The sequence below is a fragment of the Haliaeetus albicilla genome, chromosome 8 (assembly GCF_947461875.1).
Source record: "Haliaeetus albicilla chromosome 8, bHalAlb1.1, whole genome shotgun sequence".
NCBI classification, from domain to species: domain Eukaryota; kingdom Metazoa; phylum Chordata; class Aves; order Accipitriformes; family Accipitridae; genus Haliaeetus; species Haliaeetus albicilla.
In genome coordinates, this window is record NC_091490.1 from 12,262,719 (window position 1) to 12,290,493 (window position 27,775).

At 66.5% G+C, this 27,775-nt stretch overlaps 2 protein-coding genes across 4 annotated transcripts; one reads left to right on the forward strand and one right to left on the reverse strand.

Annotated features, from left to right (window-relative positions):
- Positions 1 to 409: 409 nt before the first annotated feature.
- Positions 410 to 18,311, forward strand: SLC6A9 (solute carrier family 6 member 9). Of its 3 annotated transcripts, none has more exons than XM_069788906.1 (14): positions 410 to 567; positions 3,031 to 3,177; positions 11,758 to 11,914; positions 12,090 to 12,221; positions 13,343 to 13,595; positions 13,669 to 13,801; positions 14,200 to 14,334; positions 14,415 to 14,518; positions 14,596 to 14,833; positions 14,935 to 15,069; positions 15,407 to 15,506; positions 15,759 to 15,859; positions 16,058 to 16,228; positions 16,465 to 18,311. In XM_069788906.1, exons 2-14 carry the CDS (start codon positions 3,148 to 3,150, stop codon positions 16,675 to 16,677), a joined length of 1,902 nt encoding a protein of 633 aa, XP_069645007.1. In that variant the 5' UTR covers positions 410 to 567; positions 3,031 to 3,147; the 3' UTR covers positions 16,678 to 18,311. The 3 variants fall into 3 exon arrangements, with proteins under 3 accessions (XP_069645007.1, XP_069645009.1, XP_069645008.1); XM_069788907.1 differs by lacking the exon at positions 410 to 567 and adding an exon at positions 2,521 to 2,732; XM_069788908.1 differs by lacking the exon at positions 3,031 to 3,177.
- A 537-nt stretch (positions 18,312 to 18,848) lies between these two features.
- Positions 18,849 to 25,689, reverse strand: B4GALT2 (beta-1,4-galactosyltransferase 2). The gene is made up of 7 exons (XM_069788915.1): positions 25,491 to 25,689; positions 22,814 to 23,200; positions 22,199 to 22,434; positions 21,934 to 22,124; positions 21,549 to 21,671; positions 20,342 to 20,446; positions 18,849 to 20,184 (listed from the first exon to the last, which is right to left on the reverse strand). The coding sequence occupies exons 2-7, from the start codon at positions 23,127 to 23,129 to the stop codon at positions 20,034 to 20,036; spliced, it is 1,122 nt and encodes a 373-aa protein (XP_069645016.1). The 5' UTR covers positions 23,130 to 23,200; positions 25,491 to 25,689; the 3' UTR covers positions 18,849 to 20,033.
- Between the last annotated feature and the right edge of the window lie 2,086 nt (positions 25,690 to 27,775).

The following is a 27,775-nucleotide window of genomic DNA, read 5'->3' on the forward strand; positions in this document are numbered from 1 at the left end:
AAAACGTGGGTGTGCGGATGCACGCGTGCCCTGTAGGAGCCTGTGTGTGACCATATGCCCCATATATGTTGACGTGTGCCACGTCCCTGCACAAGCCTGCATGTGCCCGGGGGTCTCCACGCACCTGTGGGCTGCACGTGGGTTGCGAGTGCCCGTGTGTGCCCAGTATGCCACGAGCGTGCCCAGGTGTGCCAAGTGCATAGCGTGCCCGTGTGTGCCCATATGTGCCCGCGGGTGCCATGTGTACCTGTGTTCCCACCTGCGCTCTCTCATGCCCCGCGAGTGCCCGCGGTGCCCGCGCCCCCGGTGCCGGTGCCGGTGCCGGTGCCGGAGCGGGCCGCTGGGGAGCGCGGCGGCGCGGGGGGCGGAGCGCAGCGGCGGGGGCGAGAGGCGGCGCCAGCCCCCACCGACCTCCAAACTTTCATTAACTCGGCAGCACCGGCAGCGGCGGCTCTGGGCCTGGCACGGCACCGGCATCGGTACCGGCACCGGGCCGGACGCGGCGGGGCGGCGCTCCCGGGGGACCACCTGGTGCGGCGGGAGGGGCCGGGCAGCGGCATGGGCACGGTAAGAGACGCGCACCTTCGCCGGCACCGGGTACCCGGCCCGACCGGCAGCCGCGGGAGCACCGGGGCGGGGGGCGTGCGTGGGGGGGGGGCTGCCGGGGAGGGGAAGAGATGGGGGCGGCGAGGGGCTCCGGGACGGCGGGGCCGGGGACGTCGGGAGCGGCACCGGGAACGGCACCGGGAACGGCACCGGGAGCGGCCGCCCGCCAGGACGGTGGCGGGAGCGGGATGCGGGATGCGGGGCGGTCCCGCATCTGTTGCTCTCCCGGCGCGGCGGCGCGGTACCGGGGGAGCGCGGGGGCGCGGCGGGCAGAGCGGGGTCGCCCGCCGCCGAGCCCGGGGCGGGCGGCGGGGACCGAGGCGGCCCGGCCCGGTGGTGGGGCGGGGGGGCTGGCGGTAATTTTCCACGGGCATGTGCCGGGGCGGGGCGGCGGAGCAGCCACCACGTGGCGGCTGATGTAACCGGGCCCCCCCCGCCGCCGTTGCCGCACCGGGCGGCGGCGGCGAGCGGGGGGGGATGCCGGGCGGCGGGTGCGTCGCGGCGAGCGCTGCCCGCGGGGCTGCGGCCGGAGCCGCCTCCGGGCGAGGTGGGGGGGGAGCGGGCAGGGCGGCGGCGGGCCGGCTCGGTGCCCGTTTCCCGTGGGTACCGGGGATCCCCGGCTGCGACGGGCCGCATGGATGCTGGCGGAGGAAATGGCCTCGCAGGTGGTAGCGGCTGCACCGGCGCCCCGGGCCGCCCGCCGGGTGGGAGGGGATGGGGGGGGAAAGCTCCATCCTGCGGCCGGGCATCCGTGGCCTTCCCCTGGGTGTCGTGGGCTGCCTCCCCCGCCGAGGTTTGACACCCCAGCCGGGAGCCCCCGTGGGTGCCCAGGTGTCCCCGCTTCCACAGTGCCACCCATCCTGTCTCTAGGTATGAGCCGCCCTGCCCTCCGAGCTGTCATGGGATCCCGCAGCTCCTCTGGGAGAGCTGCCCCGTAGCACCAATGTATTGCATCCCTATCCCTGCAGGGCTCTCCCAAGGGATGCTGCAGCCTTGGGCATCCCTGCATCTGTCCCGTTGCCGCCCAACACCTGGCTGGGCGCTCGCCTCCTTGCCAGGCTGGGAGCCAAAGCCAGCGGTGTCTACAGAGGCACGCAGCCTTATCGGCGCCTGGCAGACCCTGGGGGGAGTGGCTGGCCGTCCCTTTGGGTGCTTTCCCTTCCCGAGACACGGCATGAGTCCCCGGGCTGAATTCACGGCTGCAGAGCTGGTGGTTTTGGCCTGGCTGGCGATAGGTGTGCGGTGGGGAGGAGGTCCAGCTGCAGGCCCCGCACATCTCACCTCTGAGAGGTCCCCGTGCCGCACGAGTAGCGGGGCTTGTCTTCCTCCCCGCGCAGTGGCGACATCTCAGCTCCCCTTGGAAACGCAGCCGCTCCTGGGGAGGGCTTTGGCGGTGGGACTCAGTATCTGCTGGCAGCAGCCTGCCTGCGCTGGAGGGGCTGTGGCCGGGGCTGGGGGCTCGCCGCACATCCCCCGGGCTCCTGCCCTTTATCTCTGCCGCCCACGCTCCTTCCCCACGCCTTCAGGGCTTTGCGCCCCTCTGCTGATCGCTCCGTACCCATGGCGGCCTGGGGACAGGCCCTGGGGTGCTTGGCCGGTGGTGGTAGTTGGGGACCCTTGGTGGGGGTCGGGGTTCTTCCACAGCCGGCAAGGGCACCGAGCGCTCGTGTGGGATCTGCAAACACCGGTGCTGTCTCACGGACAAGTAAACTGGTCTGTTGCAAGAGTGGCTGAGAGGGCAGGCCCTGGTGCTCCCCTGGGGCCCCCAGCAGCCCCAGAATGGGGTAGGGGTAAGGGCAGGGGAGGCAGCTGCCTGCCCCCATGCCCTGTCCGGCAGCACCTGGCGCCTGGCAGAGCCTGGCGACTCAGCCCCCCTGCGCTGCACGTGCGTGCGATGCACCAGGGCAGAAGGCAATCGTTTCCCATCTGTGTCCTGTGCGGCAGCTGAGCCCTGTGCTGGCCCCGCTCAGCGCCCAGTCCCAGCGCTGCCGTGTGCGGCAGCCACTTCGGCTCCAGCTCTCACTGGGGGAGAGTTTGGGGGACCCCCGTTCCTGCCCGCGGCCCCCAACGCCCACCTGCCGGGAGGTCGGCAGCCAGCTGCCCACAAGGTCGCCTGTCCACACTGGGTAAATCTTTAACTGCTTCTTGGGAAACACCTGGGAGCTGCTGCTCCTGCGGGTGCCGGGGGTTTGGAGATGCTGGAGGGGCTGGGAGCCAGCAGGAAGAGAACCCGCCGCCAGCGCACCCGGCCCTGGGCCCTGCGTCCTCCACCAGCCCTGCTTCCATGTGCCCTGCGGGCAGGTGCGGGGGAGCAACCAGCCTGGCACAGCCCCTCGGTTCCTGGAGGGAGGGGGAGGCCTGGGGCGGGGATGTGCCCACCCCACCAGTCACGTCTCCCTTGATGTCTCTCTCCCCCCTGCCCAGCTTGCTCTGACGGTGGATTGAAGCGCACCGGTGCTGGTGCAGCAGCCAGCGCGACGGAGAGTGGGCAGGCGAGGGACCCCACGGCGGGCAGCCGGCACAGCGCTCAAGCCTCCAGGGATGGCTGATAAGTGCAGCGAGGGGCTGCTGGTAAGTGCTGGGGTGCGGGGACCGGGCTGGCATGGGCCACTGCCTTGGGGACCCAGAGCAGCTGGTGCAGGGAGCAGGACACCGGGGCTCCTGAAAGGCTTGATGCCCCCCTGTGACCCCCAGCCGGGGTTGTGCCACCCTGGTGCTCCCCCAGCCCAGTGACCGTGGGGCAGATGCTGGCCACCACTCGCCCTGAGCCTGCTGCCTGTGAGGCTGCCTGGGTGCAATGTCTCACTGTGCCTGGAGATGCTATCGCTCATCTCAGGCGCTCTGCCTGGCCTTATCACCTGCCCCAGCTTTCTGGGCGGGTGGCAAAGGTGGGAAAGCCCTGGCCGGGAGGCTCTTCTGCCTGCTTTTGGCAAAGGGTGTGGGCATCCCTCTGTGCCGGGTGCTCTGAGAGGGGCATGGTGTGGGGCTGCTTCCCCTCTGCCTCCAGCCGGCAGGCTCTTCTGGACTGGGCTGGTAGGATGGTGTGTGGGCAGAGCCAGGTTTTTCCAGGCATCGGCATGGTGCCTGACCCTCCGTTCTTGCAAGCGGTGTGTTGCAGGATTCTGTGTGCTGCCCTGCACTCGCCTGCATCAGGGATGGCTTTGGTGCCCTGAGCGGATCTGGGATGTGCCTAGTGCGTGTCCTTGTTGGAGGGCCGTGATGGCCCCGTGCTTGTGGCAGCTCTGCCATGCAGCAAGGGATTTAGGAGCCCTGAGCTCAGGTTCCTGTGCCAGGCTGCTGTGCTGCACCCGGCAGGTGAGCCCAGGCTGGGCTTGGCTCTTCCCTTTTTCCCGATGGATGGGAACTGATTGCCGGGGCCGACATGATCACCAGGCCCTCCCCTTCCCAGGGGGCTTCCCGAAATAGCTGCACGCTCCAGCCAGAGGGCCGGGAGCCAGGACTTCCCTGGGAAGCCAAGAGCCAGGGGAGCGGCGTGCTCCAGGAGGTGCTTCCAGCGCGCCCGCGCGCGCACAGCTCCTCCGCCTGAGTGTCCCAGCGTGGCCCCACTGGCTGCGCCTGCAGCAGGGAGCCCAGCGCCCATCCTGCCTGCGACGGGCAGTGTGGAGAGGTCAGGGCAGCCGGCAGACAGATGTCTCCAGGAGAAGCCCTTGGCTGGGAACAGGGAGGTGCTGAGGATGTATCTGGGCTTGATCAGGAGTCTGTCATGAGGACATGCTCCTGCATGTTGTGGAGCGCTTGCCATGGCTCCATGCTGCTGCTGTGGTCTTGCCCTGGCTGGAGCAGCTGGCATCACACCAGGGCGAGGGCTGAGCCTGGCACCTACAGCAGGGAGCCAGGCATGGGAGCACCCACCTGCTCCCAGTTGATCTTTAACCCACTTCTCGGCAGTACCTGAGCAGCCCACCCCAGTGCCAGGGCATGTGGAGAGGTGGGGACGGGCAGGGGACTGCAGGGTCTGGCACATGCTGTGGCTTGCAGCTCTCTGCCTGGGGCTCCCCTGTTTGCAGGGTGCAAGGACACCCCTGTGCAGGGCACAGGAGGTGCTGGGAGGAGCTCGTGTGGGGGCTGTGGGGAGGAAGGCAGGTCCTTGTGAGAGCATCCCTGCTCCCGGAGCACCCCCACTGCTGGAGCATCCCTGCACCGTGAGACCCTCAGGAGGAGCCGCAGCAGGATGGACACTGGCTGCTGAGCTGCCCGGGTCACTGGGCAAGGGAGCTAATCCCCTTGGCCTGCCTCCAGGGCCCTGCCACTCACCTGGTAAAGCGTGGTCCCTGCCTGTCCTCTCATCCTTGCCTGCAGGTGCAGCTCCTGCCACCGCTGCCCCCAGCCCAGTCGGGCTCCTGCAGTGCAAACCCTGCCCACGGATGAGCGTGCAGCCCCTGGGGCTGGGCGGGTTTGCAGCGGTGCTCAGGGTGCCCGCTGTGTCCCCCCTGGGGAGGGACAGGGGTGATGAAGGCAGCAGCTGGGCAATGTGCAGCCATGCCTCAGTTTCCCCACCTGTGGGCTGGGGTCTGCACCTTGCCATTGGTCCATGTGTGATGAGGGTGCTGTGTCCTGCTTTTGCAGGCTCTGATTTTTATGGGTGCCCCTGGGAATCTCTGCATGCTCACTCCAAAACAGCAGGCAGGAGGACGGGCAGTGCCCCTCTACTGCTCCCAAACCCCACAGATGCCCTGACAGCGGGTGCCCGATGGAGTGCAGGGCAGCTCCAGGGGCTAGAGCAGTCCCTGTGTGGCTGGGCAGGGGGGGTCCCCGTGGGGCCGCAGGGAAATAGGGAGGGTCTGACAGCCTCTCCCTCCACTGCCTTTAAGGACATTTTGTTTTGTCCTCCTCAGGGCGCTTTGTCTGGCCTCCAGTAATGCCAGCGGCTCCTGACTCTCAGGGCTGCCTTGCTGGCACGGCCGGGCAGCCTTCGGCTGCAGGGTGCCTGGCTCAGGTAGGCTCCTGCCATCACCCCAGCCCACCCTGGGCAGACACTGGGGCGCGGCTCCCACCATGGTGCTGGGGGTTAAGGGGTGGGGGGGGCCCTGCCTGTCCCAGACACCCCCAGCAACGCGGTGCCACTGGCCAGCAGCCGCAGGCAGGGGGGCCAGTGGAGCTGCGGAAGTGGCTCTTGGCTGCGGGAGCCCTTCCCGGAATACCAAGGGGCAGTGATGGGGGGGTTGGCGGGGGATTTTTCTGCCTGAACGCCCCAGGAGAATCATGTCTGCCCCGGGAGAATGGGGCCAGAGAAAGGCAGCCCCGGCGGGAAGCACCTAGCTAGGGGATGGTGGCACTGGGGCAGGTCCCTGGGCATCATCCCTGCCCCAGGCACCCTGCAGCCCTGCTTGGGGACAGGGTGACGGGGGCTGGAAGACCCATTGCCATCCCCAATGCGCCCATTGCCCCTGCCTCTCTAGTTCAGCCCCAGCACCGCCAGCCAGCCAGGGCGGGGACCGGGGTGCCAGGGGAGGTGAGGGTCCCACTGCGGGCCCTTCGTTTCCAGCGTGTCCCCGTGGGGCTGGCAGTCCCCTCTGCCTGCCAGATGGGCTGCCAGGGGAGCAGCACTGTGCTCCCACGGGCTGGCACAGGGCCTGGCATCCCTGGGATGGGACGGTGGGTCCCGCTGTGCTATGCTCAGGCTGCTGCGGGGGGCACAGGGGCAGCGTACCTGGGGCAAGACATCTGGTGGTGGCACGCAGGTGGCCTGGGTGAAGTGGTGTAGCCAAACTGGGGCACGGAGGGGTGCTCGTGTGGGCACCTTGCGGGGTGTTCAGGCACAGGAGATGCCTGGCTGCATGTGGGGCAGGACTGGAGGTTGAGCTGGCAGGGCTGGGCTGCGGTCACTGGAGCTGGCACAGCATAGGGTGGCTCTGGGCTTGCATGCGTCCCAGGGGGGCACGGTTGGGTGCTGCCATCCCATGGATGGGGCATGTCCCAAGCTATTGGGTGGCCGTTGCAGGAGGTGACAGGGACAGGCACTGGGTGCTGGCACGTGGGGGGCCGAGCGCCCACCCTGCACACGTGTGCCGTTCATGTGCGTGGCCGCCGCTGCCCGGACCCCAGATGGTCGCCCGAAAGCGCCGGCCCGTCCCCCCGCCCTCCGTGCACCGTCACGCCTCGCTGGCGCCTTGGCTGCACTCCCCAGCCGGGGCGCAGGGCTGGGAGCAGCTGGGGCACCCTGAGCCTGGCTGGGGGGCACCCCGCACCCATCCTCCCGTGGGACACAGCACCCACCGCGGTCCCACCCCACGCTGGCAAGGGGGCAAGCAGGGAGGCTGCGGGGTGCCCGGGTGGCAGGGGGGTCATGGCACAGCCCTCCTGCCAGCCAGATGGTCCCCCGCGGGGCAGTGACCTTGCGAGGGTTGCCATGGAGACCCCGTGATGTCGCCAGCGGTATGACGTCAGAGTGAAGTAGAGGCACTAGGCTGGGGATGTGCCAGCAGGCAGGCTTGTCCCTGTGCCCCCATCCCCAGTGGGGCCATGCCCGGTCCCCGCAGCCCTGGAGTGCTCGGGGTTGGGGTCCGGCACGCGAGGCCGGGTGGCATAGGGGCAGGAACGCGCGTGTGGGGCTGGGGGTGCTGAGGTGTGGGAAGGGGGGGGGTCCGAGGGGATGTGGCCTTCTGCCACGCTCCAAACGCCGGTCCCGGCCCCAGCCAGACAGGCAGCGGTGCCCGCGGGGAGGGCAGCGCTGCCCGCTGGAGCGTGCGGGGCTGCGAGCAGCTGGATCCCGCTAATGAGGCCTCATTAAGCAGGACAGGGCTCAGCCTGCTGTGCAGCCTGCCCTGCCTGCACCTGCCGGGGAGGGCACCTGGCTCGTGGGGGCATGGCTTGTAGTGGGGGGAAACTGAGGCACGGGGGTCCCTGTGGTGTGGGACAGGCAGGGATGGTGCTGGGGTGGGCGGCGTGGTGGGGCACCGGTGCTGCGGCGGGGCGGGCGGTGAGGGGCCGAGCCCAGCCAGGAGGCGAGTGGGGAGCAGTGCCAAGAGCTGGAGGCAGCGAGCGGGGGGAGGCGGGCGGCTGCTGTGCCGGAGCCCGAGGTGCCAATGAAGCTGGGGACTCGCCGAGCTGGCCAGTCTGGCCCCCTGGATGGCAGCTGTGGGCAGCTGGGCCGCCCCTGGCCCCCTCAGCAGGTCAGTGGAGAGGTGAGAGCAGGGTCTGGGGGGGGAAAGCAGGGGGCCAGGCTGGATGGCAGCCATGCCAGCGACATCCCCCCACCACCATGGCTCTCCAAGCCCCTCTGTGCTGGCTCTGGGGCAATGGCTCTGCAGGACTGAGGCACAGCTGCAGCTTTGTGCCGTGGGATGCTGGAGAGGCACCCCAAAGCCCCAGAGCCAGGGACATGGGGTGGTCTGGGGGAGGGAGGGCACAGCATGGCACCAAGCCCCTCCATGGCCTCAGCTGTGCTGGGAGCAAGAAGAGATTGCCTGACAGTTGTGTGCTCATTAACTCTGGAACCTACTGACTGCAAGAGACTTTGCCTTGCTCAGTGCTGCAGGGGCAGAGTCTAGAGAAGAACCTCCCCCCTCCCCCATTTCGTGGGCATCAGTGAGCAATGTCAAAGCTTGCCCTGGCCCTCCATGGCACCCCAAGGTTGGGCTGGTGCTGCTGTGGGTGGCTGGCAGAGCAGGCTCAAGGCTGTCAGTGGGGCTGGGCAGTCTCCCTGCATCGGGGGTGGTCAGGACTGTGTAGCACTTCTGGAGGGTCCTGGGATTTGGACATCCTCCTCAGAACTGCATCACCCTGGCCCTGGGAGTGCCCCCTTGCCCGTGCCCATCCTGGCACTCACGGCTGATGCTGCCACCATTCAGGCCATGCCAGATGCCTGTGCTCCCACACCATGCCCACTGGGGCAGGGGTAAACATGGGGCTGGGCACTGCAGAGAGAGGGGAGGGATGGCTAGGATGTGCCTGTGGGGCTGGCAGAGCGAGGACAGGCCCGCTGGCAGGGCACGGCAGCCTGTGGTGCAGGACTGGCACTTGTGGGTTCATTACCCCATGTGCCAGGGACAAGGAGTGCAGGGGCTGATTATAGGAGCACCCCCACCACCACTACAGCACCCAGGATCTGTGAACAGCCAGTGAGGGCACCCAGGACACCCCTCTCCACGTCGCCCTATCTGTAGGGACCCCTCTCCAAGTCACTCCATCCCTGGGGACCCCTGCCCCAGGCATCCTGCACCCCACTTCCTTGCCCTGGAAGAGCCGCTCTTTTGGCAAACAATGTAATTAGCATATATTTATATCTTCCAGCAGCCCCTGCCTTGCTCAGCCATGATTTCAACATCATCACCATGGCGAAGAGCAATGACATCAGGCTGATGACATCAGGGGTTGACTGGTGCCCTCCATTGGCATTGCGGGAGCTGCCCTGGCACCCCGTTAGGAGGCTGGGGAAAGAATTGGGGGTCCCTCACTAGTTCAGGGAGGGCTGGATGAGGCTGATGCCCCATGGAGTGCTTCTGCTGGGCTGAAATACCCCTGTGGGGGCCGTCTGAGTGGGGGGAAAAGAGGGAGGGACCATGCTGGTGATGCCTCCTGTGGGGACATCGCCTCCCAGCATCAATCCTGCCACTGCCACGAGCTTCCCAACCATAAATCAGGGCCCCTTCGGGAAGTGGGGGGCATCCGGGCACCCCAGCCAAGCTGTCATTGTGCGAGGCAATGCTGCTTAGCATGAGAAAGGCTCCGGTGCCAGGCGGCGTGATGGATGATGCCCACTTTGCTGGGCTGGGGAAGCTTTGGCCATGTGGAGGGGGGGTCCCTGGGGAAGGGGGAGGAAGGTGGGGGATGTTTGGGGTGCCCGGGAACATCCTTCCTCCCCCCCGATGTTTTCACCTAAGCCAGGCATCTTTTGGAGCTGCACAGGAGCACATGCATGGAAAATTTGGGTTCTGGTAGGAGGACCCCCTCTGTCCCCGCTAGAGGCTGCATCCTTGCCAGGGGGGCAGCTCCCCCTTTGTAGCCCGGCTCTGTCCCATCTCCACAGCGGGGAGGGGGGATGTCTCATCTTCCCGGACGCCTGGGTTCTCTGTGTCCCCCCCTCTTTCACTATGCGGGGTTGGGAGGGCAGTTAATGAGTGTAAAGGACGGGGCAACCTTCCCAGATTTGGGGAGAGGGGGGGTGGTAGCAAGCTGATGGGTAAGCATGCAAGTGTTTGCGCATGTGTGTGTGCTTGTGCACGCATGGACACACATGTGGCTGCCCCCTTATTGGGGACAAGCGCGCCAAAGCCCCGCACTGCAGGAAACGGTGGGGGGTGTGCAGCAGAGGCCTGGTGCCCTCATTGCACTGGTGCCAGGCAGCTCAAAGCTGGGGTCCCCCACTGGGCATGGGGGTGAAGCCATGCCGGGGTCACCTGAGCGGAGGGGTGGCTTTCCGGCTTTGGGACAGGGCTGAGGTCCCCTTTGGGCACTGGGGCTCCAGGCTGAGCCAGGACCATGCGGCGTGCCCCCCCCAGGACCCTTTGCCAGGGAGGCTGGAGCGTTGTTCCCCCTCCTGCTGGCCATGCTGCTCATTAGGAGCCTTGTTAGTGCAAGCAGCTTAATCAGAGGCTTCCCGATCCGATCAGCATGCTCGAGCAGGCAGTGTGCCCTAGCGTGGGGACAGTGCCAGTGTCCTGTCCCTCCACCCCAGGGACCCCTTGGCCCTGCTCCCGCTCAGCACCCCACAATAAGAGCCTCCCCCGGGCTGCTCTGAGCTCATTTCTGATGGAGCCTTTGCCCATGGGGTCTGGCGTAGGCACCCCGGTGCCCTGGCAAGGCACGGCCAGCATATCTCCCCTATAGCCCTGCCCAAAGTGCCCGCCGATCGCCCCTCTCCCCAAGCCCTGCACCCCGGCAGCCCCCCCGCAGCCCCCGGCGCGTGCAGGCCCCGCTTGCAGCAGATGGCTTTGTTTGGCAGCGCGGTGCCGGAGTCACCGGGCATCACGTCCCGGCTGTGCCGGCCCTAATCGAATGATACGGTTAGGTGCACCGCGCCTGCTGCCCGCGCCCCGCCGGCATGAGCAGATCCAAAGCGACGGCTCCCATTTGTGGCCCGCTCGCTGCCGGCGTCAGCCATCGTGGGGGGCACACGGGGGGGAGGAGGTGCAGCGGGGGGAGCAGTGTGAGCGGGCACGGGCACAGGGGTGTCTGTGGTGCGGAGATTGGCACCGTGGAGTTCCGGCTTGCTCCTAGGGCTGCTGGCACCCCACGCTGCTCCCGTAGGGTCATGGGTGCTGTGGGGCCATAGACCAACCGGCACCCTCATGCTATGTGCCCATCGCCTGGCCTCAGGTGGGGAATGGAGGGCTTGGGGCACCTGCAGCACCCCAAAATGCCATCTGTCCTCAGCCCGACCTGCCAGAGCTCAGCAGCATCCGGGCAGGACATTAGTGTGACCCTGGGGCCATGCTGGGACCGAGCCATGGGGTGATGGGTGCCATCTCCGCCGGGGATGATGGGTGCTCATCCCTGTTGTTGTTGTTGTCCCCGGTGTGAGCTCGCATTGTGTGACAGCCTCCACAAAGCGCCCTTTCTTGCTCCCGTCTGCCCCCCCCGCCAGGTCCCCTGCGGTGAGGGACGGCTGGGTGCTGGGGCTGTCCCCACTGAGGGGACCCACCTGCACGGGACCCCCGCCGTGCCGCCCCGAGTTCGGCGCCCTTGCTGGGCGCTGAGCCGGAGGCAGGACCCCGGCTGTGGCGGGGTGCCTTTCCTGGGGGGGGGGGGCACCCAGCCCCCCACCTGCTCCAGTCACTGCACCCCACGCCCCATTGAGGGGGGGCCCCTGCCTCACCCCGGGGGTCCCACCATTCCCCCCCAGCCATGGGCAGTGGCCACCCAGCAGGGCCTCTCTTGCTGGGTGCGGGGAGGGGGGGGCGCGGGAACAGAGGCCCCTTTGTGCTCAGGCGCCCGGACCTGCTTTGTATGAGTCGCAGGCTCTTCCTTTGCTGCAGCCGGGCTCCGGGCAGAGCTATTCATTGGGGGGGCCGCCACCGCCGCCCTCCCCCTCCTTGGCACTGCCTGTGCGTGGCGGGTGGGGGGGCTGGCATAGGGGAGGGATGGGGAAGGATGCCGGGGACCACCCAGCCCCACTCAGCGGCCGTCACCCCTCCGATGGGGCCGGCGGGGGGGTCCCCGGTTGACACACCCCGCGGCATCTCTCCACAGAACGGCGCCGTGCCCGGGGAGCGGGGCAAGCAGGACAAGAGCGTCAAGCGCGGCAACTGGGGCAACCAGATCGAGTTCGTGCTGACCAGCGTGGGCTACGCCGTGGGGCTGGGCAACGTCTGGCGCTTCCCGTACCTCTGCTACCGCAATGGGGGAGGTGGGTGTCGGGGGGGCCGGGGGAGCGGGATGCCTCTGGGCAGGGGCGGGGGCGTGCACCCTGGCCCCGTGCGGTGCTTGCCGGCCCCGGGCTCGCTGGGGTGGTGCGGGGCGCAGGGAGCGCAGCCATGCCCGGAGTCGTTGCCCACTTTCACCCTCTGGTTCCTGCCCGCCAGGTGCCTTCATGTTCCCCTACTTCATCATGCTGGTGTTTTGCGGCATCCCCCTCTTCTTCATGGAGCTCTCCTTCGGGCAGTTTGCCAGTCAGGGTTGCCTCGGCGTCTGGAGGGTCAGCCCCATGTTCAAAGGTAAGGAGCTGCCCGTCCCCACCGGCACACTCCGGCATGGGCCGTCTGCCGGCACAGCCCCTGGCACATGGTATGGCCCCCGCACATCCCGTGTGTCCCCTGCATACACACATCTGGCACATCACATGGCACCTGCGGCTCACACAGCCCCGCACAGGCGTGCCTTGCACGCGCATCACTGCCTGCATTGCACGGGTCCCCTGTGCGCACGCCCACCCCGGGCCACGCTGCCCTGCACACGCAGCCCGCCTGGCGTCCCCTGCACACATTACACACGTCCCTGTGCATGCGACGCATCTCCTGTACATACCCCAGCCCTGCACTGGCATCCACTGCAAGCATTACACACACATCCCTGCACATGCCACACGTGTCCCCAACGTGTCACTCTTTCAGAGGCCGCTTAGGTCACCTGAACACGTTGCAGGTGCCCGTGGCCCCTCTGGCTGTGGGCACTTTGCTATGGTCCTCTCCTTGTACCATAGGCAGTGGGTGCTGTGCCCACGTGCATGGGTGCTGGCCATGCTCGGAGCTTGCCCTGCCGTGGCTGGACCCCACTCCGGGTGCACCTCCTGGCACACCGGTGTGTTCCCACGCTGCCGGCTCCCCTGGCACAGGCCTGCACACTGCCTGCCAGGTGATGTGCCCACATGTCACATCTGAGTGTGGGCAGCCTGTGCACACGCTTCTATGCGCTCTTCTCCGTGGTGTGCTCAGCTTGGGGTGTGTTTCCCCGTGCTTGTGTGGCCTCTGTCACATGCCACCAGGTCGCCGCAGCCCTAAAGTCACCATAGCCAGGAGAGACCCCCACCCAGTGGTTCTCTAGGGCTGCAGAATCCAAGGGTTTGCCTGCAGCCGTGCAGGCCATGCCTCCCCCGTGCATTGCCACGTGTCCCAACGGACCCTCAGCACCACCGGGCTTGCTTGGAGGTAGAGGATCCCATGCACAGTGCTCCCCACCCCAGCGCCACAGCCAGGCCCTGAGCCGCAGCATGGCTGCAAGGCTGCCTACAGCGCTACATGCCACCCGCCCACCCCCTCCACCCCAACCCCCCGTGCTGCGCGCCGTGCCCGCGCCGTGCCGCACCATGCCGCTCACCCCTCCCCGGTGCTGTTCCCAGGCGTGGGCTACGGGATGATGGTGGTGTCCACGTACATCGGGATCTACTACAACGTGGTGATCTGTATTGCCTTCTACTACTTCTTTGTGTCCATGACGCGCGTGCTGCCCTGGACGTACTGCAGCAACACCTGGAACACGCCCGACTGCGCGGGGGTGCTGGACGGGAACCTCTCCAGCCGCACCGCCCTCAACCTCACCCGCCTCTTCAACGCCACCCAGAAGCGCACCAGCCCCAGCGAGGAGTACTGGAGGTACCGGGGACGGACGCGGGATGGGGGAGGCGGTGGTGGCGGGGCCCCGCTGACGCCGGCTGCCCCCGTGCAGGAGGTACGTGCTGGACCTGTCGGACGACATTGGGAACCTGGGCGAGGTGCGGTTGCCCCTCCTGGGGTGCCTCGGCGTCTCCTGGGTCGTCGTCTTCCTCTGCCTCATCAAGGGCGTCAAGTCCTCGGGGAAGGTACCCGTGTGTTCCCCCTCTGGGCCCCAGCCCCGTGCGAGGACACGCCCCCTCTAGGCATAGCCCCTCCCCTATTGGGAACGCACCTCCCATTGTAGATGCGGCCCCACCCTTTCTGGACACAGCCCCTCCCCTTTTAGTGCATGCTCCTCCCACTCTGGGAAAGGCCACACCCCTTGTGACCTGGCCACACCCCTTCTGGGCACAGCTCCTCCCATGTGGCCATAGCCCCTCCCCCTGGACCATACCTTCTCCTCCTGGTCCATTGCTCCCCTCTGGACCATAACCCCTCCCCTGGTCCATAGCCCTTCCCCCAGCCCATAACCCCACCCCATCCCAGGCCACACCCCTCATCTGGCCCCACCCCATCCCCACCCCACTGAGGTGCCGTCCCGCAGGTGGTGTACTTCACGGCCACCTTCCCCTACGTGGTGCTCACCATCCTCTTCGTGCGCGGCATCACGCTGGAGGGGGCCCTCACCGGCATCATGTACTACCTGACGCCCCAGTGGGACAAGATCCTCGATGCCAAGGTGAGTGGGGACGAGGGACGGCGGGTGGCTGGGGGACAGCAGGACTGGGAGGCACAGCACTGACCACCCCACCGCCGCAGGTGTGGGGTGACGCGGCCTCGCAGATCTTCTACTCGCTGGGCTGCGCCTGGGGTGGGCTCATCACCATGGCGTCCTACAACAAGTTCCACAACAACTGCTATCGGTGAGTGCCTGGCTGCGGTCCCTGTCCCCCCACTGTCCCCCCAGGCCTGCCGCCGGTCTTGACCCTTCTCCCCACAGGGACAGCATCATCATCAGCATCACCAACTGCGCCACCAGCGTCTATGCCGGCTTTGTCATCTTCTCCATCCTGGGCTTCATGGCCAACCACTTGGGGGTGGATGTCTCCAAGGTGGCCGACCACGGCCCCGGCCTGGCCTTTGTCGCCTACCCTGAGGCCCTTACCCTGCTCCCCATCTCACCTCTCTGGTCCATCCTCTTCTTCTTCATGCTCATCCTCCTGGGGCTGGGCACACAGGTAGGTCATGGTGGGGCAGTGTGGTGGGGTCACCGTGTTGGGGTGGGGTGCCATGGTGCGGCCAAGGTGGTGACATGCTGCCCCATCTGCTCCACCCGCAGTTCTGCCTGCTGGAGACGCTGGTCACGGCCATCGTGGACGAGGTGGCCAACGAGTGGATCATCCGCAGGAAGACCTTCGTGACGCTGGGGGTGGCCATTGCGGGCTTCCTGCTGGGTGTCCCGCTCACCACGCAGGTAGGTGACCACGGGACTGTGGTGACAGGGTGCCTTGTGCCTGTGCCATTGCCATGGCAAAGTTGCCTCACTGACACCATTGGCCATGTCCACGTTGTTGCCATGACCACCCCGGTGGTGGTGGCGACACCCAGGGCCTGGTGTTGCCGTGCCGACACTGGCAATGGTATCCAGACTAAGTGTCACCATGCTGACGCTGGCATTGGGCGTTGCCATGCCAACCGCGGCGGTGGTAGCCGGGCTGTTTGTTGCCGTGCCGCCCAGCGCGCCTGTGCCGCTGCCCTGCTGACGGCGGCAGTACCGCCAGGGCAGCCGTGCCAATGGGTCCCTCTCACAGGCGGGCATCTACTGGCTCCTGCTGATGGACAACTACGCTGCCAGCTTCTCCCTGGTCGTCATCTCCTGCATCATGTGCGTGGCCATCATGTACATCTACGGTAGGTGCAACCGCCTACGGCCAATCAGCCAACCGGTGGGTAAGGGGGTGTGCTAACGTCTAGCCAATCGGGTTTGCTGCGTGCTAACTGGCAAGGCCGTTGGCCAGTCAGGGCAGCCGTGACTTGAGGAGCCTGGTGGGTCCCACCGGGCGGGTGCTGGAGTGGGTGCTGGGCAGGGCTGGGAGGGGGCTCGGGGTCCCGCCGGGGCCCCAGGCCAGCCACGCCAGGGCTGATGGCCACTTGTCCCCCCAGGGCACCGCAACTACTTCAAGGACATTGAGATGATGCTGGGCTTCCCACCTCCGCTCTTCTTTCAGATCTGCTGGCGCTTCATCTCGCCCGCCATCATCTTTGTGAGCATCGCGACCATGGGGCACGGGGTCGTGGGAGGAGGGGGCAAGGAGTCCACCTGGACACCCCACTCACCCACCCTGGGGAGGAGGGTGCTGGGCTGCAGGAGGGCAGCAGGGATGGGGCAGAGCAGGGCGATTGGGGGCGCGCAGAGCAGGCTGGCTGCTCCCCACCGGCTGATCCTGCCTGTCCCTCCCCAGTTCATCCTGGTCTTCACAGTGATCCAGTACCGGCCCATCTCCTACAACGACTACGTCTACCCGACCTGGGCCATCAGCATTGGCTTCCTCATGGCGCTCTCCTCCGTCATCTGCATCCCCATCTATGCCATCTACAAAGTGTGCCGCTCCGAGGGGGACACACTGCTGGAGGTGGGTGGCCAGGGGCTAGGCCCCCTTGTCCATGTCCCACCTGGGGCTGCCTGCAAGGCTGTCCCCCACCCCACTCGAGCTGTCAGCACCCCGCAGTGGCTGTGTGCAGGCAGCATCCGTGGGGCACCCCATCTCCAGGCACCCCTGGGAGCCAGCCGCTGGCATGTTGGGGGAGGCTGGGGCAGGGGAGCATGGTGGGTACTAACCCTGTCCTTGTCCTCTCCCTTTCTCTCTAGCGCTTGAAAAATGCTACCAAGGCAAGCAAAGACTGGGGCCCAGCGCTGGCAGAGCACCGCAGCGGGCGCTACGCCCCGGCGTTCAGCCCATCGACCGAGTCCCACCTGGAGGTGCAGCCCCTGCAGCCGGAGAAGGGCCGGAGCGAGGCAGTGGCTGCCTCCCCCGTGCAGGGCAGCAACGGCTCAGCCCACAGCCAGGATTCCAGACTGTGACCCCCCACCGTCCCCGCACCCCCTCTAACCCCTCCCGCGCGGTGACACTTTCGCACCTTCCGCTGGCGGAGCCTGGCTCCGGGCCGCACCGGACCACGGGGGGCTCTCAGCGACCGTCCCCGAGACCCCCCACCTCCTCACCGGTTAACCCCCCTGCCCCCCCCGTGGCGTTCGTTAACCCTCGTGTTTACGGTAACCTTTGTGCGCGACGCTGGGACAAGAGAGGAGGGGGCACAGCCCCAGGAGGGCCGGGAGCCAGAGGCACTTTGCAGGGGCCCTGCCCCGGGGGGATGCACAGGATGGGGGGAGCGGGATGCCCCCCAGCTCCCAGCCCCCCCGCAGCCAGGCAGCCTGCGCCGCCGTGGGGCACCCTCCTGGCCTACCCACGGGGATGGCGTGGGATGGGACCGGGGCTGGGGCATGCCGGGACTGCCCGTGGCCATCCCAAGCTGTGTGTGCGCATGGCCGTCGTGGCAGGGGCTGGCACTGCAGGGACCCCCCAGCCTGGGTGGTACCCGCTGTGGCTCAGAGCCTGCAGGGCCTGGTGTCCCATGGGTGGCCGTGCCCAGGGACGGTGCCAGGCACCGGCCCAGCACAGGGAGATGGGGGCAAGCACACTGCCTGCACCGGCAGTGGGAACTCATGGCACAAGACATAAGCACTTAGAGCACACGTATGCATGCACGTGTGTCCCTCGCAGACACGGTATGGGCACACATGTGGCATACGTGAGCATGCACATATGCATGGTACCCTGGGGCTGTGCAGGTGGCGAGCTGGTATGCCCCCGCCATGTACCCCTCCACCCTGTGGCCCCACTGGGGGCTGTGGGTGCCCGCCTCAGTGGCCAGGCACTGCCCGCAATGCTGGGCACAGCTGTAAACAGTGTGGGCACAGCCCAGCACTGCTGCCTGCCCCGCGGTGGGGCAGGAGGCTGGAGAGCACTTAAGCCTGGCCAGGGGGTGAGGGGGCAAGGCTGGGGGTCCAGCTCTCCCCGGCAGCCAGCCCTGGCACAGGCAGGAGGGGACCTTCCATGGTGCTACGGGGGAGCAGAATGGACCAGCCCCCCCCCCAGCTGCTGCTAGCGAGAGGTACCAGTGGAGACACGGAGGGCTGCACCAGCCCACTTGCTCCGAGCCATCTGGGGACGCTCAGTCCCCAACCAGTATTAGCGGAGCAGGATGCACTGGCAAAGGCCGGGCGGTTTTAAATCTGTCTTCCAGCTCCAGCCAAAGGGCTTGGAGCTCTCGCTTCGGGGTGGATGGGGTGAGACCCTTCCCACCCCACTGCTCCCCTCCCAGCCAGTGCCCTGTGCTCCCCATGCCACAGCCCCGAGGCTGGCACAGGGACACGGTGCGGCTTGGCACGGTGGCAGGAGGCGGTGGGCGGTGGGCGCTGAGCCCCGGTAGGATGTTCCAGCTCCCCGTCCCTGTCCCGAGCCCCCCGCTGTGCTGCGGTGAGGGGTGCAGGTTCCCGCATGGTGCCCGTGCCCTGCCCCACGTGTCACGCTGCTACTCTTCACCTCTAATTGTTAGCAATAACGCGCGCGTCCCTGGGCAGCGCTGCCTGTGCCAGTGTCTCTCCCGGTGTAGAGTTCTAAAGTATCTAGATTTTAATGAGATTTATATTCCTGAGGCCGTGTCCCGCTGTGCCCTTCTTTGGGGACCCTGGGGAGGGTGGGGTTGGAGAGTGGGCGACCGTGTCCCATGGGTGCAGCCCTTTCCCCCTTGGATGCCCAGTGCTGGCGCTGAACAGCCAGGCTGGGTGCTGGGGAATGTTCCCTTGCCTCACTTGGACCTACAAAGCCAGCCAGAACGAGGGCAGAGGATGGGGGGCAGGGGCTTGTCCCTGCTGGGGGAGACCGCTGTCCCCAAGGGGAAGGGGGGCAGCAAGTGTCCACGGCACAGTGAGGGTGGCTTAGCCCCACGCATGCCCTGAGCACCTTGCCCTAGCTGGGGCTGGGCACCTTGCAGGGCAGGAGCCCCCCAGTGCCGCCACAGGGCTGGGCGAGATGGGGGGTGCTCCAAGGGGGGTGGGGGGGAACCTCTGCCTCCCAGCCTCCAGCTGGAGGTGGCAGGCAGGGCTGGCCCCCAACCCCACATCCCAGTGGATGCTGAAACTGCCCCATCTCATGGTGATTTCTGCCCCCCCCCCCCGAACCTGGGCCCGCAAACTTTTGAAACTTTTATTAAATACAAAAACCCCGGTCTCTACGACCGAACGCTGCATTCAACGTACGCTGAAAAAAAGGGTCAGACATTCAAATGTACAAAAGTCGCCGGTGCCCCCCCGCCCTGGCGTGCTGCCCTGCTCCCAACCCCACTGCTCCCTGCCCCCCGCGGGGTGTGGGGGGGTGCCGGGGCTCCCAGTCCCATGGAGGGGCACGGGGCGCCCGCCCTGCACGGCCCCAGCCTCTCCTGCCTGCAGCTCCTCTGCCCCAGGCCTGGAGGGGGAAAGCCAGAGAAAAGGGAGACCTCGATGGCCCCCAAGCCGCCTGTGGGGCACCCACCGCTGGAGGGAGCTGTGGTGCAGCCCCCCCGCCAGCCTCTGCCAAGAGGGGCTGAGGGGGTTCAAATGAGCCCCATCCCCCCCAAAGCGGGGAGGGCAGGTGAGGGCAGGCACAGGCAGGGTCTGCACACGCACGCAGCATCTGCCTTTGGCGGGGGGATGGCATATGGCTGCCACCCCCCAGCCCTGGGGAAACTGAGGCACAGCGAGGGGCGTTCGCTAACCCGAGGTCCCTGTTTAGCAGAGCTGAGACGGGGCCCGGCTCTAAGCACCAGACTAAAGCAGAGGAAGACAGCGAGCCACGTCTGTGTGCCCAGCAGTGCAGGCAGCACCCAGCTGGGGCGGCACCGTCCTGCCTGCTCGGAGGGGCCTGGGCTGCTCCCACCCCCGGCCAGGGCAGCAGCGGCTCCAGCGCTGGCGAAGGGGGAAGCCTGCACCCCGCTTCTTGCAGCACTGGTGGGGACCCCCCCCAGCTCTTCCAGAGCAGCAGGATCTCACCCTCCCTGCCCAGGGTGCAGGCAGCAGCTGGCATGGGCAGGGGGCTCCTCGCCAGGGCTGGGGCTGCCCCCTCCCTTTCTGCCGGGAGCCACACATGGGGCAGCCGGGCTCGTCCGCCAACACACCGAGTATGGGGCGGGGGTCCTGCAAACACACTCGTGGGGACAGGGGGGACAGAGAAATCCTGGGGACCGAGGGGCGGGCTGGGGGGCAGCCGTCTCTGGAAGGCAGCAGAGTAGGCAGAAAACATCCCCATCCAGTCCTGGCTCTCGAGCTGGGGCAAAACCCGCTGTGCCCAGCCAGCCTGGACACAGAGCTGGCTCCCGGCGGCTCTGCCGGCGGCGTGAGCACTAGCCCCGGGCCAGGCGGGGGGGCGGCCTGCCAATCTCCACCGTGATGTTGGTGTACATGGGCTGGCGCGAGACCTCCACCAGCCGGTACTGCAGCGAGCTGATCCCATCCCGCTTCATCGTCATTTTGGTGTTCTGAATCTTGGTGAATCTGGTGGAAAGGGGAGTGGGATGAGGCGAGGGGGGGCCGGGGGCTTGCCATGGTGCCAGGCCTCCGAGGGGGCGAGCAGAGCAGTGGAGCCAGCAGCCGGAGAAGGCCCAGCGATAGCCCAGCGTCCCGGCTGCCCCGGTCCCTGCGGCTCACTCACCTCTGCGGGTTGGGCTCGTTGTGTTTGTCGCGTTCGTGCTTGATCATGCGGTATCTCCCGATGCGGATGTCGGGCCTTGATACCTTCATGCCGTTCAGGGAGATGCTGGGGGCCAGGAGCAGGGCGGGGATCAGTGTGAGAGCACCAGGGTGGGATATTCCCCAGCCCAGAGACCTCCCGAGTCAGCCCCCAGCCCAAATAAACCTGTCCCTGGTGAAACAGGGCTGTGCCAAGCCAAGATGAGCAAAGCCAGACCACGGCTGGGCCAGTGCCACAACTGAGGGTGCCGCGTGCCCCAAGCACCGCTCCTGCCTGGCAACCTCCAGCTCTGCAGGCCAGCAGCTGCGGTCAGCCTGCACCGAGCACACGCTGCTATCCGTCCGTCCCTCCCTCCGCAGCCCCTGCCCTTTACATTCTCCAAATGCCGGTGCCCAGCCCTTCCCTTGGGGCCCTCCCCACATGTTAAGGGCTGCCTGAAGCTCTCCCAGAGCTTCACACGCTGCTTGTTCCCCACTCTGAGCCCACCCTGGATGGAAACCGCAACTGTGCCACCCTGCCTGTGGCACCTGCGAGGGGTGTTTTGCTCGCCTGGCCATTACGAGCTGGCTGTGCACCACTGGCCATGCGTTTCTCCTCTTGGCAGCGCCCGGGGGAAAACCGTGGGAGATGAGGCAGCAGCCGTCCGGCTCCAGCACCCAATGTGGGGTGCATGCGGGGGGGATTCGGCTCCAGCTCTGCATGTGGCTGTGCTGCAGCCTGCCGGCTGCCGGCAGAAATGCCTGTTTGGCTGCTGCACAGCCGCCACCAAGACGCTTCCAAGTTTTGCATCCCAGCCCTGGATGCTTCCAAGTTTAGCATCCCAGCCCTGGCCTGGAGCAGAGCCCGCAGGCGCGCTGCCCTGCTGGCGCAGCTCATACCGCGGCGGGAAGGAGCTGGGCCCCACCGCGCCAGCGGGGTTTGGCCACAGGGAAGGCACGTGGGTGCTCCACAGTCCCCCAACACCCTGGGAGGGTCCAGTTCTATCCATGAGCGTCAGCAATCCTCAAGTTGGAGGGTAATTAAATTCCTCGCCGCCATGTGGCATGCCCTGTGCACGTCCCCTGCAAAACCGGGAGCCCTGGCGCTGGTGAGGGTGCCGGGTCGGTGCTCAGCAGGGAGCCCCCAGCACACCCGAACCAGCCGGTGCTGGCAGGGGGTTGGCACCTACCGGTTAAAGATGTCATCGTCCTCTCCTCCCCAGCCCCAGTACTCGTTGGGAAAGCCGTTGATCTTCAGGAACTGGGACTTGCTCAGCCCAGAGACGCCACCGAAGTAGCCGGCATAGGGCAGCCTGCAGGTTGACAGCAAACAGGTCAGCCCCAGGGACAGGCAAGGATGGGGTTCAGCCCCACGGGGATCCCCAGGGACAAGCACCAGCCCTCCCCCATGTCACCCTCCTACCCAGGGCTCTGTGCCCTCTCCCATCCCATGTCCACAATTTGAGCCAGCAACTGCCCCAGGTGACAACCAAGGTTGGTGCCCCTGGTGTCATCCCAGCAAGGCCACCCCAGCCCTGCCCAGATGGAAACGCCCCAGGCCCTCAGGGCACCCACCTGAACCCAAACTTGTCCATGCCAACGGCAAAGTGCCGCGGCTGCTCGTAGCAGCGATAGAGGTTGCGGTCGTCCATGGGGATGAGGTCCACGTCGCTGAAGATGAAGCAGTCATACTCCTCGTCGTCCTTGAGCGCCTCCAGGAACCCCACATTGAGCAGCTTGGCCCGGTTGAAGGTGTCCTCGCCAAACTGCAAGGCAGAGCTCAGCGATGCCTGCCTGCCCACCGTGGCCCTGCCATGCCCTCGCCCCTGCCCCGCCTCACCTGGTTGATGATGTAGATGCCATAAGCCACCTTCTGCCGGCGCAGGATGGGGTGCAGGTAGTGCAGCCAGTACTTGAGGTGGTGCTCGCGGTGCCGGAAGGGGATGAGGATGGCCACCTTCTGCCGGGGCAGGCAGTCGGGGGGGGTGTACTTGCCACCCTGGCGCACGTCGGGGTTCTCCCGCTGCACCCGCTCCATGCTCATGGGAGAGCTGAACTCGATAAGCAGGCGCCCAACTGCAAAAGGGAGGGCAGGGTGATGCCCGCAGGACGGGACATGGTCAGGGTCATGGTCACCCGCCGCTCCCGGCCAGGCTGGCAGAGCAAACAGCAAGGGGGACCTGCAAGGGGGACTGGCACTGCCGAGGGCAGAGGACGCCCAAAACCTTTCCCAAACAGGGCCAGAGAGACTGGTCAAGCCGCTAACAAAACCTGAAACCAGCTGTCCTGCTACCAGTTCCAGGCTGGGGTTTCTCCATTGCTCCATGCCTGGGGACCACCAGGAAGCCATGCCCAGGGCCCACGGGACGAGGATGCCACCCACGGGCACCCACCTCAGCCCCACGCTCGGAGCCAGAGCCCAATTCCCCCCCCCCGCTCACTCCACATGTCTCACCCAAGCCGGGAGGTGTCTCCTGGCAGGGCTGCAAGGGCTTCTCGGTGGCAGACTGGTTGATGCTGGGCTTGGCGCTGGGGGACGGGGCCTCAGCGCCGGCTGGCCCATAGCTGGGGACGGTGCTGTTGGGGCGGGAGGAGTTGGAGAAGGGGTGGGCGCGCGAGGCATTCCTGGCGTTGAAGCGGCTGAAGAAGTCCAGGTGCTGCGCATAGACATCGAAGTAGAGGATCATGATGATGACGAAGTGGAGCAGGCAGAGCAGCAGCACGGCCTTGCAAATCCTTTCCAGGGTCACCCCCAAGAGCAGCCTGGTCATCTTCCGGGCACGGGCAGGCAGACATGTGCGCTCAGCGGGGCAGGGGGGCGGCTCCAGCCACAGTCCCGATCCTGCCAAGATACCCCATGCTCAGGACACTGCGAGCCTGAGCCCCCAGCCCCAGCCCGAACAACACTGGGGCAGTGGGAGCAGCGCAGGCCTGATGCAGAGGTGATGGGCTTGCACATCGGTATGCCAGAGAGCACCCTGGGGTGGATGCTGCGCTCGGACCCCTTCTCTGAAGGCACAGCCCTGAAGACGCAGGAGGTCCCCAGCCCCACGCAGCAAGTCTCCTCCCTGCTTTCCAAGGCCAAGACCAGGCCAGACCCACTCCCCGTCCCCATCACTCCCCCAGCAGGGGACGGGGATGCCCCCACAGGTGCTGCAAAGAGCCTCTGTGGAAGCTGGCCCCTTGGAGAAGGTCATGCTCTCCAAAAACACAGCCAGTTTAGGGCATCCCAAGGGCACTGTGGGTCCCCCCACCAGCAAACCCTTTCTGAGGCACCCCATTTCCCTGCTCCCCATCCCGCCCTTCCCGCAGTAGCACCGATGCGAGCACCATGCTGTCGGGGGCCCTCCTCGGGGCGCCCTGCGGGGCGAGCAGCTGCGCGGCAGACACCGAGTGGAGCCGAGCAGGACATCCCGGCCCCTGGGGTGGGGGTCTCAGCCATGTCCAGGGGGGTCCAGCTTACAGCCAGCAGCATGGGTCATCTCTCCTCCTGCTGCTGGTGGTGAAGTTCCCCAGGACGGCAGGAGCCGCCGGGAGCCAGGGTCCCCTTATCTCGCACATGACACCTGGAGCTGGGCCAGAGCCCTGCCGGGAAGGCAGCTGGGAGAGTCACCAGAGAGCCCCAGCTGAGCCAAACTGTCCATCCCTTCCCAGCCCCGCCACTGCTGGGGCTCGGCCTGCAGCATGGCCGTCCACCCCAGTACCTGCCCTGGTCCCTGCCCCAGTCCCCGCTCTCAGGGAAGCTGCTAGGACAGGGCAAGGCAACCGCATGGGACAAGCATGGGCGTTCGCAAGGCCCTGGGGACCCTGGGACAGGCCAGTGCCACTGCAGGGACCCCTGGGGGACCCTGACGGCCAGGGAACTGCAGCAGGACCCCCTGGCAGGAGCGCAGCTAGGACCCGAGGGTGCTGGCAACTGGCCCAGGGCTTGGGGCCAGCCCACCGGCAGCTGCCAGCCCTGGCCAGTGGGGCCCCCCGGGGAGCCGCAGGGCACTGGAGCCGGCAGTGACGGCAGCACTGGCCGGGAGCGGGGATCGGAGCCGGGGTGCGAAGCAGGACCCCCCGCCCAACCCCACTCCGGCTGCCCTCTCCCAGCCCCAGGGCTGACCCCGGCAGGCAGCAGGGTACAGGCAGGAGCCCACCGCAGGCAGGGAGGTACTGGAAAAGACTCTGGGCCCAATGCCCCAACTGTGTCCACCCTCTCTCTCTGCAGGATGCAGAGTGGGGTCCCCACGGGCAGGGGTCTCCTGGCACGCGCCAGCACCCCAACCCCTCACCCAGACTTTTTTCTAGAAAGTGACCCTCTGGAGAAAAGCCAGCTTTGCCATTATCTCCCAAACCTTCTCAAAGTCATGGTGCCCTGTCACCCAGCACAGCCCTTGACGTAGGGACCTGCCTGCCCCCAGTGCTTGCCAAAAACCCTCCCCAAAAATCCTTGCAGCAGGCAGCACATGGAGCAGCGGTGTCTGGACAGCCAGGCAGTGAGGTAGGCGCTAGGGAAAAATAAGAGCGGGTTTTAGGGACCCTTTAGCAGGGCGGTCCGCAAAGCGAGTAGAGAGTGATGCTCGACAGGAACAAAAGCGAAGCACTCCATCGAACGGCGGCCACAGGATGCCACGAACGTGAGTGGGCTTAAAAACACCCGCTTAAGCGGGGGGCTACAAAATATGATGTCATCTCCCCCCACCCCAGCACCTTCGCAGGGTGCGAGAGGCCGAAAGCAAACGTGGGGCTGGGGAGCCTGTCCCCAGGGATTCACCCCAGTGCCATGGGGCTGGTGATGCTCGTTTTGGAGGGGATGCTTGTCCCTATGGGCTCTATCCTTCTTCCCGCAGGACATCCCTGGGCCGGGAGGAGGGAGGCGCGGGGGGGAACCGACGGTTCCCCCCCGCGCCTCCCTCCTCCCGGCCAACAGCAGGGCGAGGGGGCACATTCGGCACACACCCCCCTCCCAATATTTCCCAGACCCCAACACACAGAAAAACTTATTAAAAAACCGAGAAACAACCTCAAAAAGAGGCTTTTTTCCCCAGCCGGGGCGGTGCCACCCAGAAGTGACCGGAATCGCGTCCCCCGGGTCGCCTCCCGGGCCTCCCCCACCCGGCCAGGCCTGTCCGCGCCGCCCCACTCACCGCGGCCTCGGGGCTGCCGCGCCGCCCCGGCGCCGGTCAGCGACCCCCGCCGCCTCCTCCTTCTCTTCCTCTTCTTCCTCCTCCAGCCCCGGCCGCCGGCCCGCGGGCTCCCATGCCCGGGGCTGCGGGGGGGGCCCTGCCGGCCGGGCCGCCGCACCACCGAGAGCCGCAGGGAGACGGGGCCGCGCCCGCACGCCGGCTCCGCCCGCCGCCGCCGCCGCACCGGGCGGGGCCGCCGCCGACCGCCCGCCCCGCGCTCCGGGACCGCGCTGCCGCCGGGCGAGGGCAGCCCCGCGGGGACCGGGACCCCACGGATGCGGACACCCCCCCCGCCCCGGGGTGCTCGCTGCCCCCACCCCGAGACGTTCAGCCCTCGCGAGCGCCGAGCGCGGCACCGGGAACCCTCCGAGCACCCCCCCGGCGACACAGGGACGGGGTCACTCCGTGTTTCTGTCTCCCCTCCCTCCCGCCGCGTTTCGGGCAGCGCTTTCACGGACCCACTCAGGGCGAATCCCGCGTCCCCGAGCGTTGGTGCTGGCTCAGCACCCGTCGCAACCTATTTGTGGCTCCTTTCCGCCTCCCCCCCCCCCCCTTTCCACGTTTCATTGCTAGGAAACACCGAGAATTTCACTTTCCCTAACACAACGGCATCAGCGGAAGATCTCGGGCTGGTCCCACCACGAGTAATTTTTGCACCGTCTGCAGCCTCTCCCTTCTTGTCAGCATTTGTGCCCGTTTTGAGGAGCCCCTGTCCCCCGAAGCCCCTCCTCGTGCCCCATGCCTGGCCGCTCAACCCAAGCGAGGGCTTTCCCTCTTCCCCACAGCAGCTCCCTTCAGAAAATAACAATATAGCAGGACCCAACCAGCCCAGCCCTGCTCCAGCCCTGCAAGCGAGCCCTCCTGAAAGCTGTCCAACTTCTGCCTCCAGCTCTCAGTTCCGCTCTTCGGCAGGTAGCATTTCCCCCGTGAGTACTTACACGCAGTCACCAGATCATCTTCCAACTCCTGCTGCTCCTAAATGAGACAAGGTGCAAGATGCCGGAGCCCTGCTTAAGCTCCTTCTCCATGCTTGAGCAGCAGGTATTTAGCACAGCCAAGTCCTAGAACCCAAGCAGACGCACCTAGAACAAGGAAGCGCAGGGCACGCTCACCTCACCACCACTGGCTGCAGGAGGCAGGCCGTGGGCCACCGTGAGACCAGCCCTGGTGGGTCTCATGTCCTCACGAGGGGCCTGTGAGCAAGTCCGGAGCCCGTTCCCCGGCCAAAGCTGTGATACACACAGGCCGGATTTGGAGGGCAGAAAAGCACCTAGCAGAGGGAGATTTCTGACAGTGGATAGATTTCTATCAAGCCAAGGCAGGGCGGGGCAAGACCCATCCCCGAAAGACAAGTGGGTGAGTCTTTCAAGACAGCTGTTAACCAGGAAGATGATTAACCCATAGAACAGCTTCTCTACCACCAGTGCAGGTTCTCCAAGCCCAGGCATCTCCTTCCTGAATGCAGCCCCATGAGTTCAGCATGGGTCCAACGAGATGGCCCTGCAGCTCCCAGGGGCTTCAGCTGCCTCTGGCCTGCAGCAGCAGCAATGCGAGAGGACAAGGGTACAGCCCTCGTGCAGGACAGGCAAAACTCTGCCCACACCTGACACCCTTTCTTCTGAGGGAGCAGGGCCCAGCTTGTGTCCCTGCTGTTACGTGGGGCACACGGAGCTCCTGTCGCAGCCTCCAGCCCTAGAGGACATCCAGCAGAGCTAGCAGGAACAGTGGCTCGGTTTGCCCCAGCAGTCTTCCCACACCCAGGGCTGAAACACACTGCTGTCCCAAAATGCACGGGATAATGCGGAGCGGAGCCAGGAGACTGGCAGAGCTCAGAGGCGCCGTGCAGAGGCAGCTGCCCTAGCCCAAGGGCAAAAAATCAGCAGGCATGAACCCTTCCCTGGCTCCAGCAGTCCCACTGCTACCCCAGCCTGTTGCATCCTGATGGGAAGAGAGATGGGCAGCTCCAGGCATGCATCTGCTCTGACGCAGCACTAACAGCACCAGGGGATTAATCCTTCTCCTACAAAGGTGTACTGGCAGCACAGCAGGATGAGGGCCTTCTGCTGGATACAGCAGACTGCAGAAGCATTGGCTCCAGGCTCTCTGCAGAGCGGAGGCAGCAGGACCTTGTTCTTCCCTTCCCCCAAGCAGCAGATGAGCTGCAGGCCCAGCTGTCCACAGCCGGCTTCTCCACGCTGTATTCCCCACAGCCAGGGAGAGGGGAGCAAAGCCAGCACAAAGCATCC

Coding starts and splice junctions, on each gene's coding strand:
- B4GALT2 (XM_069788915.1), bottom strand. CDS start 23,129: ATGACCAGGCTGCTCTTGGGGGTGACCCTGGAAAGGATTTGCAAGGCC. Junction 22,125..22,198: donor GCATCTACATCATCAACCAG/GTGAGGCGGGGC, acceptor TCTGCCTTGCAG/TTTGGCGAGGACACCTTCAA. Junction 20,185..20,341: donor AACGAGCCCAACCCGCAGAG/GTGAGTGAGCCG, acceptor CCTTTCCACCAG/ATTCACCAAGATTCAGAACA.
- SLC6A9 (XM_069788906.1), top strand. CDS start 3,148: ATGGCTGATAAGTGCAGCGAGGGGCTGCTG. Junction 14,335..14,414: donor ACAAGATCCTCGATGCCAAG/GTGAGTGGGGAC, acceptor CCACCGCCGCAG/GTGTGGGGTGACGCGGCCTC. Junction 15,507..15,758: donor GGCCATCATGTACATCTACG/GTAGGTGCAACC, acceptor TTGTCCCCCCAG/GGCACCGCAACTACTTCAAG.